Source organism: Ixodes scapularis, unplaced genomic scaffold, assembly GCF_016920785.2.
Source record: "Ixodes scapularis isolate PalLabHiFi unplaced genomic scaffold, ASM1692078v2 PGA_scaffold1__304_contigs__length_218370807, whole genome shotgun sequence".
Lineage (NCBI taxonomy): Eukaryota > Metazoa > Arthropoda > Arachnida > Ixodida > Ixodidae > Ixodes > Ixodes scapularis.
This window is the reverse complement of record NW_024609846.1, coordinates 139,893,057-139,914,823: the sequence shown is the minus strand read 5'-3', so window position 1 is coordinate 139,914,823 and position 21,767 is coordinate 139,893,057. Positions and strand designations below refer to the sequence as shown.

Here is a 21,767-nt window from a genome sequence, read left to right as displayed (position 1 = left end):
GGCGTGGCAGGCCGATGAACGGAACCGCAGCCCATGTGCATTTACAGGTCTCCAAAGCCGGCGGCAGGAGCTTTCAGGTCATCCAAAGCGCGTACCCGCATGCCGGCTGCGTGACGTAAATGGGGGCGTTGGTACGCGTCCAAGCGATATGCCTGCCGTCCACCACTACGCCGGTGATCTTCGGTTGCTAGGACTGTGGTGCCATCCCGTGGCGATGTTGCAAACTCTATAAACGTGTGCTCCGACGATGTCGAAGGTCGGCGCATGCACCGGGCGCCAATGTTTAAAGTGCGCGTTGGAATTGTGCAAATATGGTAATTGTAGTGGACAACATCTACCAAGTGGTGCAGTGGGAATCGACCTTGGGGCTGTGCATTCCTCGTCCTGACTTCCTTTGCTCAGTGCCACGAGGAGGAGCGAAAGGGACCGCAAGCAGCTTAACTAAGTGTGACCCGTGGGAGCCCGTGATAGCAGGCGATCGTCAGTGTGCAGATGTGGCTCCCGAATGATGAAGCACAGCTCCCCAGATGATCTCGCGTCGTCGTGGATACCGAGTAAATTTAAACTTGTCTCGATCATTCCGCTAAACCAGATGAGGTGTGTGCACAATGAATCCGAAGCTACCCAAAGCTCTCCGTAACGAAGCGTAACAAATCACACGGCACGAGTAATGCACACATGGCACATTCTGTGCTCGTCGCGTTTATCAGAACGATAGTCTAGTTGACTCTTTCGGAATACAGCTGCAGTGAGGATTAGACGTTGGATCGTTTTATTTGGGATTCAACCGTAACATTGCATTTCACAGGCCTGAAACATTAACAGGTGCTTGTCGGTGAGCGGTAGTTATAGTTTTACCGACTGTGTCGAGCTGGGGCATATGTACTTTATGTATGCTGCAAGCCATAATAAATGCGGAAGAGAAGAAAATATGAGAAAAAAAAACAACCAAGCTGTAGCACAAAACTTATGTGTTCTGCGGGCTATGCGACGCTTAATTCCTGCATTTTATCACTGCGTGCAACCCCTTCTTCGAATGGCATAGCTGCCACAAAAGTTAATTTGCCGACAGATCAAAAAACGGTGGTATCCGCTGGAGAGCTTGAACTTACGCGAGTGAAGGTGGCACGTACGGGGCATATTTTGTACATTCACAACGTTTTAAATTCATAAAACGCCTTGATATAGCCACAGTCATTTCTACTTTTTATTCTTTATTGTTTTACTTAAATACCGATTTCACTCATTAAGTCTGAAACATTTTCAGCACATCCGTTTCATTTGAGAGGGCAGCTCATCCGTTTAGCTTCCGTTTCATTTGAGAGCGCAGCTCATTCGCTGCACTGAGATGTCATGGTATGCCATGTGCCAAGTGTACTAGTGGGTGACAGGACGAGAATTCAGCGGCAAATGCACCTCAAAGGGATTTATATTACACCGCCAGCCAATTGCTTCCACTCATTCCTTGACATCACTGATGTCACGGCTTGACGAATTATCGTTTTCATCACGGCACGAGCTGTTTTCTTTGTCGGCTCTGTCAATGGACACTGGCTTTTCGAAGTGACCAGAGTTTACGTCGCAGACCTGTGCCTGCATCCGCTTTTGTGCATAGTAGTTTCTGTGTTACGATGTGAGGATTCAACGGTCGTGTTGCCGTCTAACTTACCGTGAAATCTCGAGAGATAGCCCACATGACATCAAGACCAAATCAGCTGAAAGTATATAGTTGGCTAACTTTCGATGTACAACAAAAAAATTTTTTAAAAATTGCTATTTTTACGTTGTGGCGTTTCCAAGCTTGTTATGGTGGCGAGGGGCAATGAAGCAAAGATGACTTTACTTCCCAGTCAGCAACGTTCGCTTATATCCCGCCAAAGTGAACTAGCCGCATTTATGTCGAGGCCATCATTGATCCCAACACTACTATTACTTGAAGTAAGCTATCTTTCGGTGTTTAAAAAAAGAATATAGCAAATCAAGCCAAAAATAAGGGGTGGGCTATCTTTCATGGCTGGGGCATCTTCCAGGATTTTAAGTAGTTGCCGTCGACATGGTCAGGCTCAGACGATCGCATAAGCCTCGCTCGACGAGACCGACGGAAGCAGCGCCAGTGGCTCCTCTTCATACGTGTAGTTTTTGCACCTGAGGCAAGCCACAAAGCAAAAGATGTGACGATGCGAGCGTTTCTTTGTGGTAGTTTTAACGCGAAATGTGTTGTATGGCTGGCACCTAACCATATTCGGCTAGGAACCAGCAACAAAAGTTGACACAGGCCCTTGCACGACACAAGGCCGCTTCGCGCCATCCAGTATCCATATATGTGCATAGCTTCTTCATGCTAACACATCACATTTTGTGTTACCACTGCTTTTATCGTGGTAGTACAACAAATGGGCGACTTTTTTGTGTGACAATGTGAGAATTCAATAGTAATGTAGTCGACGTCGAAGCACTCTTTGTCTTTTTTTGAATAATTGCGTAAGCTTCGCCCATTGAGTCTGGCGCAAGCTTATTCCACGCCAATCTGTTCTCTTCATTCATTTAGTGTTTGCCCCTGGGACAAGGTTTGTCAAAGTCGTGGTGGTGTCAACGTTACTTCGTGATGGTGTGACAATGCTGCGGTGCAGTCATCACTTTAGATGCGGTGCGCCACTTGAAATGCTAGAGCTACTCCATTGCCGAGCTGCCTCACCGAACTTTGTCCACTTCCCTGCTCGTCATTAATAAACGAAAGATGTCAACGGATATCACGCCTTCCAAGCGGTATTTATTTATCCGTGAAACTGCTGCCCTCACCCAGTCTTGTTGCTATCGGTTGGATGGTAAATTGGGTAAGCGGCAATTGCCTTGTCCAACCATTGTCTCGCACGAAGGCGTCCTGCCGTTACCTCTGATGACATGGGGTAGCAAATGCTCCAGTACTTCGCCTCGTACAAAATATTGCAGGCACCTTTGCCATTTTGCGAGGATGTCATCCGGTTTGAAATGTAACAAGCTTCACTCTCTCGGCTCACACCTGAAACCGACGGTCACCGAGCAGACAATGCACCACTTTTTAATGGCAGAGGCACTTGCACCGGACACGTTAAGCTTGTTGGGCGGAGCATCCACTGACTTCTAAACCCGTTGTCGACTATACTTAATAAAATATAAAACGTTGCGTCGATCATTAAAAAATTGTCACTTTTCCTCACGGTAAGAAGAAAGCCGAGCTCTCGCCCGTGTCCAAACGGTCCCGACGAAGCGGGGCGCGCGCGTCCTTGCTCGACTGCGGAGCGTGGCCCTCGACTGCAGGTGGACGTGCACTGCTTCCTGTTCACGGACGTGCTGTTGGTGTGCAAGGCCTTGGGGCGGCGGGGGGACCGGGTGCGGGTGGTGCGGCCCCCGCTGGCTGTTGACCGCCTGCTGGCGCACGAGCTGAGGGACGGATCAGGCCTCCTCCTGGTCCAGCTGGGGGACCTGGGGCTGCTGGCCGCCTACTGCCTGCTCTACACCCCAGAGCCCAGGGCCCTGCTGGAGCACCTGCGCAGGGCACAGGTGGGGTTTCCAAAGCTCCCGACTTGCTCGCTGCACTCGTGTTGTGCCGTTGCCCGCTGCAATCTCGGTGGTGGTGCGGCAGTGGAGCCAAATGTGGCGGGCGCTTGTTCTGCCGTAGGCCGCCTTCCGGCTCGTCGGCCCGCGGAAGATTTGGCAGCCGGGGGTTTGGACGCTCGTGTTCACTCGTGTTTTTGGATGGAACTTTTAGGACCCGCCGGCAGGATTGCAAAACCACGACTTGTCGGCTCCTATGACGTCATTGGTTGCCGTTTCGGGACCACTTTCAATGCATGGGTGGGATAGGATAGCAAAGAGATACAGTCGAGCCCGGTTATATCACACCCGGGTATTTCGAATTATTGTTTATATCGAACAGTCCAAACATCCCCTTGAAAATTTAATGTAATTGTATAGGAGCGTTGTTTTTCGGTATCAAACTTCCATGGCGGGGACACTTGATATAGCGAACGAAGCACGGCCGCCCGTCGCTTCTCCTTTGGTCGGATTGCACCGGCGGCGAGCACACCGCTTGCATTGCGGGGCTGGCAGACCGCCAAGTCAGCATAAGCGCACGGGAATGCGTAGCAAAAGGAGCAGTTGTAAAAAAAAAAGATGACAAAAACAAAGGGAAGGGCACACGCACACGTAGGGAGGGCAGCGAGTGCCCGCTGTTGGAACGGTAGCTTGCACTCTTTCCCCGAACAGAGCTGAACTTCGGTATTAGCAGAGACGCATGGAAATTTCAACTGCAGCTTAAGTTAACATATTTTTGTATATCAAATTATCGATATGTTGAACTATTTTACGATTCTTTTTGAATTAGTATATCCGGGTTTGACTGTAACCATACTTTCCGGACTATGGTCTGCAGACTATACATGTTTAAGGGTTAAAATTTTACCCGACTATCTATGGGTGCGGACTACGCGAGGATTTGTTTTTTGTTTTTTATCAGTCACTTTGACAAGATGTGATGAATTTTATAAAAAAAGAGTATATTAACATTGATTTATGTATGATTCTTTGTGAGCCGATACAGCGAGCATTTGTCAGGGTGTGCTGTGCATGATAAATTTATTGTTCGGACTAGGCTCTAAGTGCCGACTTTGCACAGGGTACAAACTGCCTAAGCGAAGGCTTATGCCTGACCCAAAACTTTCCCCTGTGAACTGTCCAGGCAGGAGCGGACTGTAGTCCGGAAATTACGATAGTCAAAGACACTTTACAGACACCGTAGCGCTATTGTGTGGGGCAGCGGTTCGAATCTGTAGCGGCAGAAACTTTCTTTCCGAGATGGGGTCAAGTTTCCGCTCGGGCGTGTCGAAAACTCCGGTCTTGGAAGCATTTGGGGCGTTTGGCCGGGGCTGAGCCTGGGGACGTGCCCTCGCACCTCAGGAGCAGTACCGGGAGGCCCGTGCCCAGCTGTCCTGTCCTCAGCTGGGCTACCTGGGGGACCTGGGGGCAGACGAGGAGGACTACGACATCCCCCGGGGGGCCCTGCTGGCTGCCGGACGCTCCTCTTCGCCCCGCAGCTCCAGCCAGTCCAGCCTGGTCCACTCGCACAGCGGCTCTGTGGACATGAGCGACGCCGCCGGGCCGCCTGTGCCCTGCCCCACCCCGCTTTTCGTAAGTATGGGCGGGAGACAGCCGCCGCAGACAGGGCACGTCTGCATTGGAAGACTGCTCTTTGTTCAGTAGCATGACAAACGTGCTGGACTCTCCTGGCACGTTTGTACGTTTGTGCCGGGAAAGTCTAACACTCTTTAGAACAGGGGCTCTCAAACTTTTCAATCTAAAGAAATCCTTGCCCTGCCTCGAAAAGCAACGGAGGAACCTGCTGCAGTTTCGTCTCGATGCAATAAAGAAGACTACAAACGTGAAAAAAAATAGTGAAAATACTTGGGAGTGTTTGATGCGTAGTAATACTCCAGTGGCTCACTCTGATCTACCAAAATATTGCTTAAGCTGGGAAAACACTAAAATGGGGGCCTGGATGGTTGAGGTAATTTGGGGTTCTGGGGGTCCCTGTGGGCGCTCCGGGGAACCTCTAGCTTCGGAAATACCAATGGTCTACCAATTAAGGCTGGGAGTCTGGCAACCGGGGAAGGATATGTTCTATGGAGGTAGGAAGCTTCTGGAGCCAACACGAGGCCAGCAGAGGTAAAGCTCGAAGTCTGGAGGGACATGCCCCCAATGATGACCATAACCAAGATATGCCATTGGATGAAAAGGAGCGCTGACTTGGCGCCAAGTGCAGAGGCACGTGTCTCCCCACACTTCTGTCTTCACCTCTGGCTGCCACGTGTCACCTCCAGAGCCTTCCTACCTCCGTGCTCAGGAGCCTCGATACGCGACCCTGACGCATCCGTCGCCCCGGGGAACCGTAAGAGCAGACGTTGGGGCTCCCGCCCTCGCAGGGCCCCTCGGTGCCGACGGGGCGCGCCACCAGCTTCGAGCTGGGGGAGCTGCGCAACCCGAGCATGACGGTGGACGACGTGGACGAGCAGGGCCGGTCGCGCAGCATGGAGACGCGCGCCAGCCCCGTCTGCGTGCTGGTCACCTCCCCGCGCCCGGAGCGCCGGGCCTTCCTGCTCAAGGGGGCGTCCCCCAACACCCTCGCCGTCTGCTCGCACGACGAGGAGGCCCGGGAGCACCGCAGCTACCCAACTTCACCCGTCATTCAGGTGAGGTCACCCACCCACTCCCTGAGGTGCCCCAAGAGCCTGCGGAGGACTGCTTCCTTAAGGGCCGCTCGTGGGTCGGCGGCCATGAGCGACCTCGACGACGCATGTCACCTTTTGCAGTTGGGAGTGATACTCTCGCAAAAGGGTCGACCCATTTTCGCGTAAGATGGGGGCTGACAAAAATGTTTGTATCAAATGTGAATCAAGTTTATTTTATATTTGATTAACGTAATATTCAGAGACATGCCCCACCACTGAAAGATAGCCCTCCCCCTATTTTCGGGATGATACGCTATTTTTTAAAACGCCTTTTAGTAATTGCAAAGCCCTGGTCATTGTTGACCTCAACAAAAACAGTGTTACTTAACCACTGTGGGAGATAAGCGAACATTGCTGACTGGAAAGGCCAGTCTCCTTTGGTTCACTGCAACTTCCTGTGATCACAAGTTTCAGGGTTCACAAAATATAAAACTAGCATTTTTTACAGCAAAGCTGTTATGCGCCAGGATCTGGGAAAAAATGTGTCCGTGGGTGTTGACAGAAAACTCCCCATCGGTCGTGGCTAGTATGAATAAATAAAAATGAAAAGAGGGGGCAACCAGCGCGAGTCAGCCTTCCGTGGCATTACAGCATAGGCCACTTACAACGTAACCGCTTATAGTGCAGGACCAGGTATAATGTGGTTTTTTAAACCACCGGTTCGCCTCCCATAGAACTCCATGTAGTTACATACCGCTTAAAATGCAGGCGCGCAAAGGGAAATACCGGTTATAGTGCGGTTTCTGCAACTGGGACCGGCGCAGCGAGCACGCTTCTCTGTGCGACACTAGATAACGGCGCGAGCCAAAGCGGCTCTCGCGGGGCAAGGAGGTTGCTCAAAGAAGCGGGGAGAAGCGAAGGGAGAGGCTTCAGTTGCCATAGCGACGGAGGGACGCACGCACGTGTCGTTCACGTGCGTGCGTACCTCCGCTGCATTGGAAAGATTGGAAACAACCGCAACGACAGACCAATCGCAGGTCGAGGAGAAGTGTTCGCGCGCATTGCATGCCGGTCGCGGCCCGGCTGCTTCTATCCGCAAACATTGCGTCAGTTGTGGTCGTCGACGTAGACGGCATGGTGGAAGCTCATCGTTCCGCGTAAAAGCGCTACCCTTGACTGTGAATTTTCGTTATGTGTCGCTATGATAACCCAGCACGTACTAGAAGGGAAGATCCACCTACTCGTGCGGCGATGTCGTGGCGGCACTCTCAAGACGGCAGAAACGCCCGTGTCGTCGTGTTTGTTTACTTCGACTACAGTGGTGATTTCTAAGCGTTTGTGTTTTCGAACATCGCCCGGGTTTCTTATTTGAAGCAGTTCATGCCTGTGCTCAAGTTGAAGGTATTACTGGCGCGTACCGTATAAAGGATGCGAATTTTCACGCATTTTCATCGCTGGAGAAAAGTGATTAGGGTTAGCAAGCCTGAACGCTCGCAACGTCCGTCCGCAACCCACGACGCCGTTAAAAGGCTGCGCCAGGCAAAATTCGCTTATTTCTTTCAAAATGTGTGACACACTTGAGAGAGAAGTGCAGGGGTGGAAGCGCTGCGCCAATTGCGCCACCCTGCGCCAATTCACTTCCCTGCGCCAGCCTGCTCCTAAACGCCAATTTCAACTTCTTTTTTTTTTTTTTTTTAGTGTTTTCTTTAAATTTTGCGGAAAACGGTTGGCCACGGGCCACCATGAGGTGTGTACTTTTGCTTAGGTGTCACTGCGGGTGACTCGTACCAACTCGACTGGGGCTCCGAACCATGTCTAACCTCAGGACGAGGCGCTGATTTTAGTTCATTGAGAGTGCGATGTCGCTTTTACTACAAAGAGTTTATATACGAAAACATCGGTTTGGTTTCGGGCATAGTTGGTTGGCGCGGTTGGAGCGCGCATGCAGTTGCCCGTGGTCCCGATTTGCCGTGATCGTGGGAGTTGGTGCCTCGGCACCGGTGGGCTACCTTGGCCATTAACATGAGCAGTAGTAAGTGGTCTTTACTAGCTTTACCTGTTATTTGGTAGCCTACCATATTTGGACGCTTAGCCGTGAAGAATCGCGAGCACAGGCACATGCGTTCTCGAGCTCAGTTTGTCTTGTCAAAACGAAACCAAAACCATCATTGTGTGCGCGAATGTGCACGCTGTCGTGTGTTGTCTACCGCCGTCAAACCACTGGCGAAAACAATACCCGCGATCTTAAGCGAGTTGGTTAATTGGCAGTGCTACACACTTTTTTGTTTCTTTCCTTTAGCGTGGAGGAGTGGGGGTTACGTCAGAAATGCCGTACAACACTCCCGCGCTGCCGATTCCTGTCAAGAACGCACCTTAATTTGCTATAGCTACTCTACTCGTATAAGTTTCTGGTTGGGGGGGGGGGGGGGGGGGTTGGGTAGGGTAGGGTAGAGAGAAGTTGGTGGGCTTTTTGTCACGTAAGAAGGGAGCCTGCCCCGCAGGGATCAGCGCCTGATCAGCTACATCTCATTTTCAGTCTCGTTCAAACTGTCTTCTCTTAAAGCACTTCTACTGAGTGCACAAGAACTCATAAGCAAGGGTGAGGCAGTTAAGGACATGGACAAGGTGGGGAGTGGAGACCTCCTGCTAAGAGATGTGAACTCTAAACTGCCCAAAGTACTCGAGCGCATAAAAGAAATTGACTCTGCTCTTCAAACTGTGAAAAAAAAAAGGTGAACTTCAGTTGTATCTAAATTACACAGATTCAGCTTAGTCACAACCCTTTTTTTTTGAACATGGAGCCTGTGGGCTCTTCTAGTCAGTGTTTATGCTGCAAATGTATTAGTGGCTGTGATATTTTTAAGACAATATATTTTTCCATCCAAAGTAATTAGATATAGCTTTGTATGTTAACTTGGGTGTAGGGATTACTGTATTTTATGAACAGGGATTAAGAACATTTGTATTTAATGAAAACAGGTCAGCAAGGACTGCTTTATTCTGAAACATGTTGTGGTACCTTAGTTTTTTTTATGGAGACACGCAATGCACAGCATTTTATGGAGTACATAAGGTTGCGTTGCTCTTCTAGTCGATGCTTAAAGCTGCATATGTACGAGTGACTGTGGTAGTCTAAAGATATAAAATACACATTTTATTTTGCATCTGAATTTTTGTCAAATGTCAGTAGCCTTGTATTTTGTTACTAAACTTGATATAGGGCTTTTTAAGTAGTGATTGAACATGTGTATTCTTTATTAAACAAAAACTGTAGTCAGCGAAGGTAGTTTATCTGACACCTTGCAGTGGTTTAGTTTTCTGGATACATGTTTACAATTGGTCTATTAAGTAGACGGTTTTGTACTGGCGTGGCTCAAGTTAGGCTTTTATTGTCGGGGCCTCCCATATAAAGTCTATCATGACTCTGCCTGCTGCCGGAATGGTTCTCAAAGCCTTTCCTTTGCATAAATTGCCAATATTCCATATTTCAATGCAATAGAAATAGAAAAATGTGTATGTATGTTGCTTGAAAATTATTCTGGGATGTGCATGCATATATTTTTGCTACATTTTCACATTTAGAAACAACAAATCACTTTTAGACATTTGTTTGACCTCCGTGACCTGCTGCAAAACCTACTTCTACGGCTACAAAACTTATTTTTGCTGTTCCCGAGCTGCTCTAAAGCGAGCGTTTTACTGCTCCAAAACTGCTCCAAAGTGGGACTTTTGCTGCTCCCAGCCCTGATACAAAAGGCTCTAGCCCGCTTCCACCCCTGGAAGTGTACTAGTCTGGTGAAATAAAAACTTTCCTCAAACAGCTTTATTGTTCATCTTACATAGAATAAATTGTTTTACAAAGGTAAGTTGTCTCATGGCATGTATTTTGGCCTGAAAAATTTATGTTTCGGTTATAGCGTGGTACCGCTTATAGTGCGGATTTTCGCGACTCCCGCGACATACGTTATATGGGGTCTACACTGTAGTGAGGTCCTGATCCCTTGTTATCATCTCTAGGCATCGTCCTCGAGGTCGTCCTAGACGTTTTCCTCGAACTCGTCTTAGACATTGCCCTCGAAGTCGTCCTCGAGGTCGTCCTAGAAGTCGTTTGAGAGTTTGTGCAAGAGGTCGTCCGAGGCATCGTTTTCTAGGCATTGTCCTCGAGGTCGTCCTTCAGGTCGTCTTAGATGTTGTCCTCGAGGTCGTCAACTCTTCGTCCTTGAGGTTGTCCTAGAAGTCATCTTTGACATTGTCCTAGACATCCTCCTCTATTCATTGTCCTAGGCATCGCAAAAAATAACAGCTTCGCTGGTCCTCCATCTTCACGTGAAGTGGAAGGGCTCTACAAATGTTTTCTCAGCTTTTTTATGTCACATTGGAAGTTAGGCCACCCTTTATTTTCATCCAATTTGCTATCGATTTTAGGTGGGCTATTTCTCGGGATATTACGGTAGTATTCAATTAGCTGCAAATTTCTTGTCTGGCGCTTTCCAAATTTTTGGCTGCAGTTGAGCATTCAAAAAGCTGATTCTTAAGTACAGTCAAACAAACTTATAACGATCCCCCGTATAACAACCTATCGGTTATAACGACCAGCTTTCAGAAAATACAGTCGACTCCCGATAATCCAATGTTGCTTAATTGGAAGTGAAGTGAGGGCCCCACCAGTTCTGCATGCAATCCCGTGGAAAAAAATGCTCGGTAATTAGAAGCAAAAAGTCTAAAATATTGGATAATTAGAAGTTGATTTTCAATCGAAAGCCTCGAGGCAACCGTAATATTTGATTAACTTGCGAGTTTTAAAGTGCAAAAACAGCTTTGTGTACCGCATTGGTATTGTCGGCATCGCAGCCGACCACAGCGCCATAACTCATGAAGCGGCGAGATTGAACAGTCAAGACCGGCGCAAGCCGTACGTTGGCACAATAGCATGGCATCGTTTTTGTCCCTTCCCACGTCTTTCCTCGAGTTGGTTCGGGAATCGGAAGTGCGCTGGGCTCGTTCCACCGGTGGTTCCACGGTCGCGACCACGACGATGACAACTCGTGGATCATATCGCACGCTTGACTTGGCCACAAAAGTCAAGATTCTCAAAGAAGTTGAGAAAGGAGGCGCCGCCAAGCAAGACATTGAACGGAAATATGGCATCAAGCCTAACACCCTCTCAAACTTCATCAAGAACAAGCGCTTGATACTGGATGCTTTTGAGAATGATCAATTCAAGATGTCTCGAAAGAGAAGCGCACCAGCGCCCACCCGGAGTTAGAGCAAGCGCTGCTCCTTTGGATTAGAGAAGCACGAAGCAACCAACTTCCCCTCAGCGGTGAAATTGTTGCGGCGAAACCCTTGTCGCGTGCAACGATGTTAGGGATCGACAACTTTGTTTCTTCCGATGGATGGCCACCCCGCAGGGGGCACCTGTGAAGGCAGGTGTTTGGAGAGTGGCGTCTCCACGGACCCCGAGCCCCGCAGGGGGCACCTGCACCTTAGGTGCTAGGTGCTTGGTGAGTAGCGTCACCACGGACCCCAGCCACGTGGGCCACCATACCCGCACGCAGGGGGCACCTACTTTAGTAGGTGCTTGGTGAGTGGCGTCACTACGAACCCCGAGCCATGTGGCTTCGCCCACCCACGTCTGGCTGTGCGTGGCGTACCCGTGTCCGGGGAAAAGGGGACCCTGGTGGTTGAGCTGAGCCCGGGGTATGTTTGGACCCTTCGGGGCCCCCCGGGCGAGGCAATACACTGCTTCGACCCCTGCTTCTCGTAGACGGGTGTCCTGGCTTGGCCCGACCAGGATGATTCAGTCAGTCGCCTCTTCTACCCTCTTCTTCCCTCTTTCACTTTTCCTCCCACCTCTTTCTCTTTTCTTCTGCACTCTCTTCCTTCCTTTTTCACCTTCTTAGGCGGCAAGGGCTAACCTTGAGTGGAAACAGGTTCTGTCCCTGCATCCACACTCGGTTATAGTGCCCGGGCAGCACTGGTAGAGTAATTGTGTCAGCCAAGCCTTTCTTGTTATGGCACATTACCTACCCCCTCGTTGGGCTCTGTGGTGGGCGGTGCACCCGGGCACTGAACTTCTCTCCCATCTTTATGGGTTCTAGACAAAAAACCTCTGATCGGGCCCTGAAAAGGGTCCGCACCGAAGCCATCACTGCAAAGACACCTGACCTTCCTCCAAGATTCTCCAAGTTTCTAGTCATTCATTCTGGAGGCGATAAACAGCTCTCACAGATGTCCCCATTCTTAGTTGCAAAAGTACTTGAAGGTGCAATCGGGAAAAACTACAAGGCAAAGAAAATGAGCTCCGGCAATTTACTTGTTGAGGTGGAAACGAATCAGCAAAGTGCTGCACTACTAGGTTTAACATCTATTTCCGGTTATGACGTCTCTGTCTGTCCTCACCGAACGTTAAAAGCATCCAAGGAGTTATTTCCGAGGATGACCTCCTTGACAGCTCTGAAAGTGAAATCGTTGAAGGCCTCTCTGAACAAGGTGTCACAGCTGCAAGGCGTATTACCATTCGTCGTGACGGGAACGAGCTGAAAACAAAACACGTTGTACTCACCTTCCAATCGACCGTCCTTCCTGAAGCTGTGAGGGCTGGGTACCTGCGCTGCAGGGTTCGGCCTTATGTGCCAAACCCCCGTAGATGCTTCAAGTGCCAGAGATTTGGCCATGGCTCTCAGAGCTGCCGTGGAAAGGCCACCTGTGCGAAGTGTAGCAAAACCAACCATGAAGCTGATGCATGTTCTAACGACCCACACTGTGTAAACTGCTCAGAACCTCACCCAGCATATTCCAGATCATGCAAGAAATGGAAAGACGAGAAAGAGATCCTCACCTTGAAAGTTAAGGAAAACCTTTCTTTCCCTGAAGCACGCCGTCGCTTCGCATTCGTGCAGAAAGGCGGCTACGCCCAAGTGGTGCAGCGGGGACCTGCACCACTGAAGGTTGCAGTGGCAACCCAGACGTCCTTCCTGGACTATGGGAAGCCACGGCAGTCCCCCACACCCCAGCTGAAGATTCAGCTTCCGGGGCGTGCAATCTCGGCTGGGCGGTCTACGGACCCTCCAAGCCAGAGTGCGAACCCTCGCGCTCCAACAGGACAACAGCCTGGGTCTTCTCAGACTGTTTCCCAAACCCAGGAGGGGCCGGTGGCTGCCGCAACCGTCCCTCCTCCGCGATCTCCTTCCAGGGTGAAGGGTCGACACTCTCGCCCACACTCCCTGGAGAGAGCATCATCGAAGGAGCGGCATGGCTCTCGTGCCGCACCTGCAGCGCCTAAGGGACAGGAACGGGTGGACTTGGGCGACGCTTCGCCCAGCACCTCGTCTGCCCCTTTGGCTGGGTCTGGTCGTGGACGGCGCATGGCGCCCCGTTCCCCAAACCTAAAGAACCTTGAAGGAAAAGCCTCGCCTCAGGAAACTGAGGCCATGGATGAGTGTGAAGTTTCCACTCCTGCGTCTGACCAAGACGACATGGAGTGGCAGACTACTAAGAGTAAAAACAAAAGCAAAAGACCGGTGATCCCACCAACATGACATTACGAAGTAATTTTTGCCACATGCGGCAGCTTTAGAACTTTTATATATTCTCCCAGTTTTTTTTTTTTTTTTTTTTTTTTTATTATTTATATTTTAACTTAATTTTAAAACAATGACCAATTTCCACTTTATGCAGTGGAACTGCCGTGGCCTAATCAGAAATATTGATGACGTAAATTATTTTATGGACGAGCTGAGACCCATTGCACTCTGCCTCCAAGAAACACATTTAAATCACACTAATACGCAGATTTTACGTCAGCACCAGGTTTTTAGAAAAGACAGAATTTCCTCAAACTCGTCTGGAGGAGTGGCACTAGTGGTGCAAAATGGTGTTGCTTGCTCTGAGGTCCCCCTTGTCCTCGCCCTTAGAGGCTGTAGCGGTGCGCCTTCTTGTTCACCGTTTGATCACGGTAGTTTCTCTTTATCTGCCTCCTAACTCTCCACTGCATATCAGTGAACTTGAGTCACTTGTAAAACAATTACCTCAACCTTTTTTAATTTTAGGCGATTTTAATGCCCACCACCCTTTGTGGGGTGGTGCTCGCCAGGATTCACGTGGAGGTGTCGTAGAGCGGTTTTTATTATCATCTGGGTTGTGTCTTTTTAATGGAAGGGAACCTACATTTTTTAGTGCAGCTCATCAATCATTTACATCTATTGACCTTTCTATATCATCACCAATTTTACTTCCATGCTTTTCATGGAAGGTTTTAAATAACCCTTTTGGGAGTGATCATTTCCCTATTGTTTTAGAAAGCACGATGCCAATTCCTTCTATTCCGACACGACTTCCAAGGTGGAAATTGGAAAAGGCTGATTGGTCTCTTTTTTTTTGTTTGGAGGCTTTTATTGATTCATCTGTTCTTGTAAATATGAGCCCCGAAGATGCCACGCTGTACGTTACTGAAGCAATTATAGATTCCGCATTACATAGCATTCCCCAGACTTCTGGACGACTCCCCAAAAAGTGCAAGCCGTGGTGGAACAATGACTGCACCACAACACGAAAATCGCAAAACAAGGCATGGTGCATCTTTAGACGATATCCCACTCCACAGAATCTGCTTGAATTCAAGAAAAGCAGAGCCAAAGCTCGCTGGGCGCGAAGGCAAGCTAAAGGCAGTTCTTGGAAAAAGTATGTCACATCTCTGAGTAGTTTTGTTTCATCAAAGGAAGTGTGGGATCGTCTTAGGAAGATCAGGGGAGACTATCGGTCTTTCAGGATACCCCTTTTTCCATCAGCAACATCCCTTAAGGAGCAAGCAAATGTTCTTGGTGAACACTTCCAGGAAGTCTCTAACTCAGCCAACTACAGTGAATCCTTTAAGAGGTTTAGAGCAACAGCAGAAAAACAAGCTATTTCTTTTTCTGGTGCCCAGGGTGTTCCTTATAACAGGCCATTTACACAGTGTGAGCTTGAGTTGGCTCTTGGTGTCAAAAAAGAATCTGCAGCTGGGCCGGATAGGATTCAATACGAGATGCTAAGGAGACTATCGCCTGAATCTTTAAACAGTTTGCTCACCTTTTTTAATTTATTGTGGGATGCTGCTTGTTTTCCTGACTGCTGGAAAATGGCACACATAATTCCTCTACTAAAACCCAGCAAAGACCCCTCCTTACCGACGAGCTATCGCCCGATTGCATTGACAAGCTGCCTGGGCAAGACCTATGAGAGACTTACTAATCGCCGTCTTGTCCACTTTTTAGAGGCAGAGGGTGTGTTTGATAGGAATCAGTGCGGCTTCCGAGCGGGCCGCTCCACGGTTGACCACCTCGTCCGCCTGGAAACTTCTATTCGGGAAGCATTTGTCCATCGCCAGCATTGTGTTTCTGTCTTCTTTGACCTACAAAAGGCTTACGACACGACTTGGAGATATGGAATCCTTCGAGACTTGCACTCGTATGGTGTCCGAGGTCGCATGCTTCACTGCATTCAAAGTTTCTTGACGGGTTGGACCTTCCAAGTGCGTTTGGGCTCCATCCTTTCGGATGTCTTTCTCCAGGAGAACGGCGTCCCTCAGGGTGGAGTACTAAGCGTTACACTTTTTGCCGTGAAGATTAATAGTCTGGCTAAGGTTATACCACCATCTGTATCCTATTCAATGTATGTTGACGATGTGCAGATATCATTTTCCTCTTGTAACCTGTCCAGCTGTGAACGGCAATTGCAGCTCACTATCAATAAGATGAGTAGGTGGGCTGATCAAAATGGCTTCAGGTTCTCTCCCGAAAAGACAATCTGTGTTCCCTTTTCACTCCGCCGTGGCCTGTCTCCAGATCCAGTGTTGCACTTGAATGACGTTGCTATATCTGTAAAGGAAGAACACAAGTTTTTAGGAATAATATTTGATAAAAAAACTCACTTTTATACCCCACTTGAAAGAGTTGAAACATAAATGCCTACGTTCATCAAACATCCTCAAAGTCCTGTCGCATACGTCCTGGGGGTCTGACAGACGGTGCCTCTTGCGACTTTATAACTCCTTGGTGCGGTCCCGCCTGGACTATGGCGCAATTGTTTATGGTTTGGCGCGTCCGTCTGCCCTAAAAACGTTGGACCCCATCCATCATCTGGGGCTCAGACTTGCCACGGGAGCGTTTCGAACATCACCTGTACTTAGCTTGTATGCTGATACACATCAAATGTCCTTGGAAAGACGAAGGCAATATTTGAGTCTTTGTTATGCTTACAAGATATACAGCTATCCTCAACATCCCACTTTCGACGCCCTTCAACCTTCTACATTGTTCCGACTCTATGAAAACAAGCCGAGCATTGTTCGGCCTCTGAGTTTCAGAGTGCAGAGCATGGCAACATCGCTCCATCTCCCCTTTAGTGAAGCTGCTTTGCTGAGGAGCAATGAGAGAGTTGCGCCTTGGGACCTTCTGCCAATCTCTTGTGACTGGTCACTGGCCAAGTACAGAAAGAGAGCTACTTCTCCACTCGTTCTTCAGCGGGAGTTCGCCGAATTGGAACAGAAATACAAGGACTACTCACACTTTTACACTGACGGATCAAAAACATCAACCTTCGTGGGGTGTGCGGTTTACTCCACTACCTTCAGGAAAGTTCGACAACTCCACACTTGTGCAAATATTTTTACTGCTGAATTTTACGGTATTTTAATGGCTGTTGAATACTTATTAGAGAACAATATTATGAAAGCAGTTCTGTTTGTCGACTCCCAGAGTGTTCTTCTAGCCGTTTCGTCCTTAGCAAACAGCAAAAACCTTCTCGTGCAATGTCTTCGGGTACGACTAAACCGAGCACTTCATCTAGGACACCAGATCAAATTCTGCTGGGTCCCGAGCCACGTGGGCATTTCTGGCAATGAGAAGGCAGACTTGCTTGCTGCCTCTGCAAAGGAATGCCCCAAACTGCCTCTTGGCCTGCCACACCAAGACCTGAAACCGATCATACTAAAATCGATTATCAACTCATGGCAGTTGGATTGGGATTTGGAAAAAGAGAACAAGCTTCACAATATCAAGCCCCAACTGGGAGTTCGTTCCATAAAGTCCGTCGGGTTGAGGTTCTCCTTTGCCGCCTAAGAATTGGTCATACCCGTTTGACTCATTTACCCCTGCTCTGTGGTGAGGATGTTAAACTTTGCGACAACTGTGGGAAAGCTATGACTGTTTTGCACATCCTGTGGCATTGCAAAGCTTTAAACCAGGAGCGCCGATCATGTTTTCCAGAACTCTTTCGAGATCACCTTCCCTTTCATCCATATTTTCTGCTTGGCGATCAACCATTTATATCATTCGATAGGGTTTTAAAGTTCCTTCATAACACTGGCCTTTTACACCAGCTGTAGCTTGCAGTTCTTTTAGATTACACCTCTAAGCCCTTTGGAAAAACCTTTGTTTGGCGCAATATGGCCTTAGTTGCCCTTGCGCCATAAAACCCCAATCATCATCATCATCACCGATGGATGGCCGACACGGTTTAAGCATCGTCATCACCTCGTTTTTAAGAGCATGAGTGGAGAAAAGGCGTCAGTCAACCAGGAAACATGCGCGACGTGGCAAGAAAAGCTTTGCGAGCACATGAACGAATATCAGCCGGAAGATATCTTTGATGCCGACGAGACCGCACTTTTTTATCGAATGCTTTCAGAGAAGACTCTGACATTCAAGAACAATGATTGCGCTAGAGGAAAACGTAGTAAAGACAGGGCGTCTGTTTTGATTGCGGCCAACATGTCTGGCACTGAGCAATGTCGCCTGCTAGTGATCGGGAAGGCCGCTAAGCCTATTAATACTGCAGATTGGGCGAGTTGGTAAGGCATCATTACGAACCAGCGCAAGTAGACAGTTATTCAAAATCCAAACACAAAAAAATACAAATTACGAATCAGCGCTGTGCGAGTGTATTTTTTTGTGTGTTTGGATTTTGAATAACTGGTCTACTTGCGCTGGTTTGTAATGATGCCGCTAAGCCTAGATGTTTTAAAGGCGTCGGAACGCTTCCTGTAGACTACGCATCTAATTGGAAGGTATGGATGACGTCAGACATTTTTCGAGACTGGCTCAAAAAACTGGATCGCAAGTTTGCGTCATCAAACCGCAAGGTATTGTTTCTCGTGGACCAGTGCGGTGCCCACATGAATCTGCCGTCCTTGAGTGCCATCCGCCTTGCTTACTTGCCAGCCAACACGACATCAGTGTTGCAATCCATGGACCAGGGAATTATAAAAAATGTGAAGGTGTTGTACAGAAAACACCTTTCTCAAGTGGATGATATTGTGCATGGATAACCCCACTCAGTACGAGGTAAGCCTTCTAAGTGCCATCCACATGCTAGCGCGAGCTTGGGGTCGCGTTAAACAAGAAACCATTGCCAACTGCTTCAGGGCGTGTGGTTTCATAGCAAGTGCTTCAGGGGGTGATTCGTCTTGTTCAACGGAGGAAGCAGAGACAAGTGAGCTTGATGACAATGGTCTTGCAGCAGCTCTCAGCGACGTTCGTTTCGAAGAGTACGTTGCCGTGGGCAGCACAGTGGAAACAACCGGTGCGCTGGCGGACATTGAAATCATTGAAATTGTTCGGCCACGCTAGGCTAGCAACGAAAGTGACATCGACGACGATGTTGGAACTGAGCCACAACCGCTGGCTGCTGATGTAGCTGCGGGCCTTGCCCTCGCGCAGCGGTTTTTTGCAGCAGAGAACAACGCTGAAGAAGCACTCAGGCACATCTACAGTCTGCAGAATTTACTTTCTGCAGCAAGATTCTGCAAGAAAAAGCAGACGGCAATCACCAATTTTTTTTCATAAACGGTCAGTTTTCAAAATAATGAAAATGACCCTTTTCGTTCCTTGTGGTCAATTGGAAGTTTGTTTAGTTCTAAGTTTTTTGCGGTCCCCGTGAACTTCGTATTAACGGGAGTCGACTGTATATGAATTCAAGGCCCTACCCATTAAAAGTTGGTCTAGATAAAATAACCGTTTTTCAAAGCATCATACCGCTACAAAAAGCACAAAATCCACTTTAAAAAAAAAAAAGCTTTTGCGCGCGAAAAGAAAAAAAAGGAAAAAGAGCTACATTTTGGGCGCGGCGCTCCTGGAGACGCTCAAGGTCATTTGCACGGCCGCGCAGCAGGGGAGGAAACAAAACTATGAAAGCAAAAACGCCCTCCCGGGTCGCGTAGTCTGCCGATTGTGCGTGCACGTTCGTTCTATGTTTGCAAACTCCGTATTCAACTCAAGAAAAGCACAATGCTCGGTATAAGGTGGCTAGCCCCATCACCACCGTGACTGTTTGTTTACGTTCGCTATTTTGGTATCCGTATCATACACATTCTCTCGCGTCTGCGGACTCGTGTCTGTTGTTTTAGGATAGAAAAAAAAAAAAATCCACTGGGGGCTTTATTTAAACGAAAGGGCATCATGCTGGCAGAAAAATATGGCAACGGAGCAGCACTGCGTGGCCTCGTAATCCCAGCCATTCGACGAGCTCGCAAAGTGTTTGAAAGATGACCCTGGCAAGGCGATGGCCGCGCACTTGTACATGCGCAGGCAGCGCGGCACTTAAAACGCTTTAGTCCAAAGCAAGAATTAATTACCACTGTGGACAGCGAAAAACCATCGTTGAACTAGTACACAGCATATATTTTTGTGTTGGCGTGCGTTTCATAAAATCTGTTTCATGAGGTACCGTATTTACTCGAAAATAGGTCGACCCCTATTTATTGAACCCACCGAGAATACAGTAAAACCTCGTTATAACAAAGTTGAAGGAGCGGTCGTAGTTATTTCGTTATAACCATTAGTTTGTTATAGCCAATGTCCATTTCTCCATACTATTAGCAAGCAAGGGGAATTATGATTGCTTTGTTATATCCATTAGTTTGTTATATCCCATTTTGTTATAACGAGGTTTTACTGTAAAAAAAATAATATGAATATAGGTCGACCTTTTTTCTTTTTTTTTTTTTTAGGAACAGGGGAAAGTTGGGGCAAAAGAAGGAAACAAACCTTTATTTACAGAACTCTCGGCTAAATCGCAGGGCGATGCCAAAAACTTAATCGTCGTCAGAACTTCCGGACATGTCATCGTTGTCCGAAGCTTCGTCAGCTTGGTAGGCATCCTCGTTAATTCGCAACAATACCTCACTGACACCGCTGTAAAGTGACGACAAGAAAGAAGGTGGAGATGGGCGAAGCGACGAAAACCAAATTCAAAGACGCGAGCAACGCCGCGAGTCGCTGTGAGCAACACGCAAGCCGCTGCCAGCAACAGACTAAAGCAACCTCCATTTTTTTGTTTTCCTTTGTGCGCATTTGCGAGGGAGAGGAATGGAGGGCAAGGTCCATCGCGCATCGTGTTCTTCTTCCTCCCCTTCCCCATTGCCCAGCGAGGGGAACGCTACAGGCGCGATGGCAAAACCCGACGCCCGAGGGATGTGGGCGAGCGGCGGCCACGGTGGGGGGGCTGTCAGTTGCTGCTATTTCGGTTGTTTTCGTGCACCAAAAGCTTTTTGATACAAGAAGCGACGCAGCTCTACGGCAACGCCGGCTCGGTGATTCGATAGCTCCATGCCCTCGGTAGGTTTGCAAAATTTGGTCGTGAATGTAGGTCGAAATTCTTTGGTCACGATTATAGGTCGACCCTTAATTTTTGACGACATTTCCGAGAAAAAAAAAAGTCGACTTGTATCCAAATAATTACGGTATGTAGTCAATCTTCATTATTTTTACTTGCACGGTAGAATCTGCAGCAATTTACTTTTTGATTATCTGAATGCTAAATCTGCCTGCGTGTTAGAATTGGGGGTGCGTTAGAATTGTGCAAACTGTTTCTTTAAATAAAGAGCTGTCAGAGTGAAACTAAAAATAACAGCTTCATTATCATTATTTACAACGTTTGAAGGTAAGTCCAGATATAACAAGCTACTGATAAATTTACCACTTTTCGCGGAGCTATCACATTCGTTACAAGTGGGTTTGACTGTATTCGAGAAGATAGTACAGAAGATAATGGATAGTGGGCCGCAAACGCAAGGAGAATTTCAGAAGAGTACACTTTCCACAAAGTTCCAAACGAACGACCGCTGCAAACAATTAGCCGCTTCTTTTTTTTCCACCTAAAGAATGGCGCTGCGTTTCTCCAGTACTTCGTTGCAGACTACAGCAAAATGCAATACCATTGCTCGTCTCTTACGAAGCATATGTTCTGCTGACCAAACATTGCTCTTGACCCTCCAGCATCCTGGAACATTGAGTGCAGTCGTACTCAATGGCCCAATAGCTAATAAATTCCCTTCCACCCCTTCCACACCCCCACTTCTCTTCCCACCGGACCTCCTGCATTGAGCAGGAGGAATGGCTTTCTCCAGACTCGCGCCCCTCGTGACTGAACTCAATTCCAAATATAACGCGAGGTGCGTTTTGGAGCACGTAATTCCGGAAAAAAATCTCTCGTTATATTCGTGCAAATACGGTATATAGCTGTTGTAGACAGCTAAATTCATGACATGGAAGATCTTTTTGTACCCTTTGGCATATCTCCGTATAA

At 48.2% G+C, this 21,767-nt stretch overlaps 1 protein-coding gene across 2 annotated transcripts in view; it reads left to right on the top strand.

Moving 5' to 3' along the window:
* Window positions 1-21,767, top strand: part of LOC8035386 (pleckstrin homology domain-containing family G member 5) — a 432,434-nt gene that overhangs the window by 399,407 nt on the left and 11,260 nt on the right. For both annotated transcript variants that reach the window (XM_042290955.1, XM_029985409.3), the window contains 3 exons: window positions 3,298-3,540; window positions 4,936-5,166; window positions 5,958-6,224. In XM_042290955.1, coding sequence (XP_042146889.1) covers window positions 3,298-3,540; window positions 4,936-5,166; window positions 5,958-6,224 — 741 coding nt within the window. The remainder of the gene's footprint in view (window positions 1-3,297; window positions 3,541-4,935; window positions 5,167-5,957; window positions 6,225-21,767) is intronic.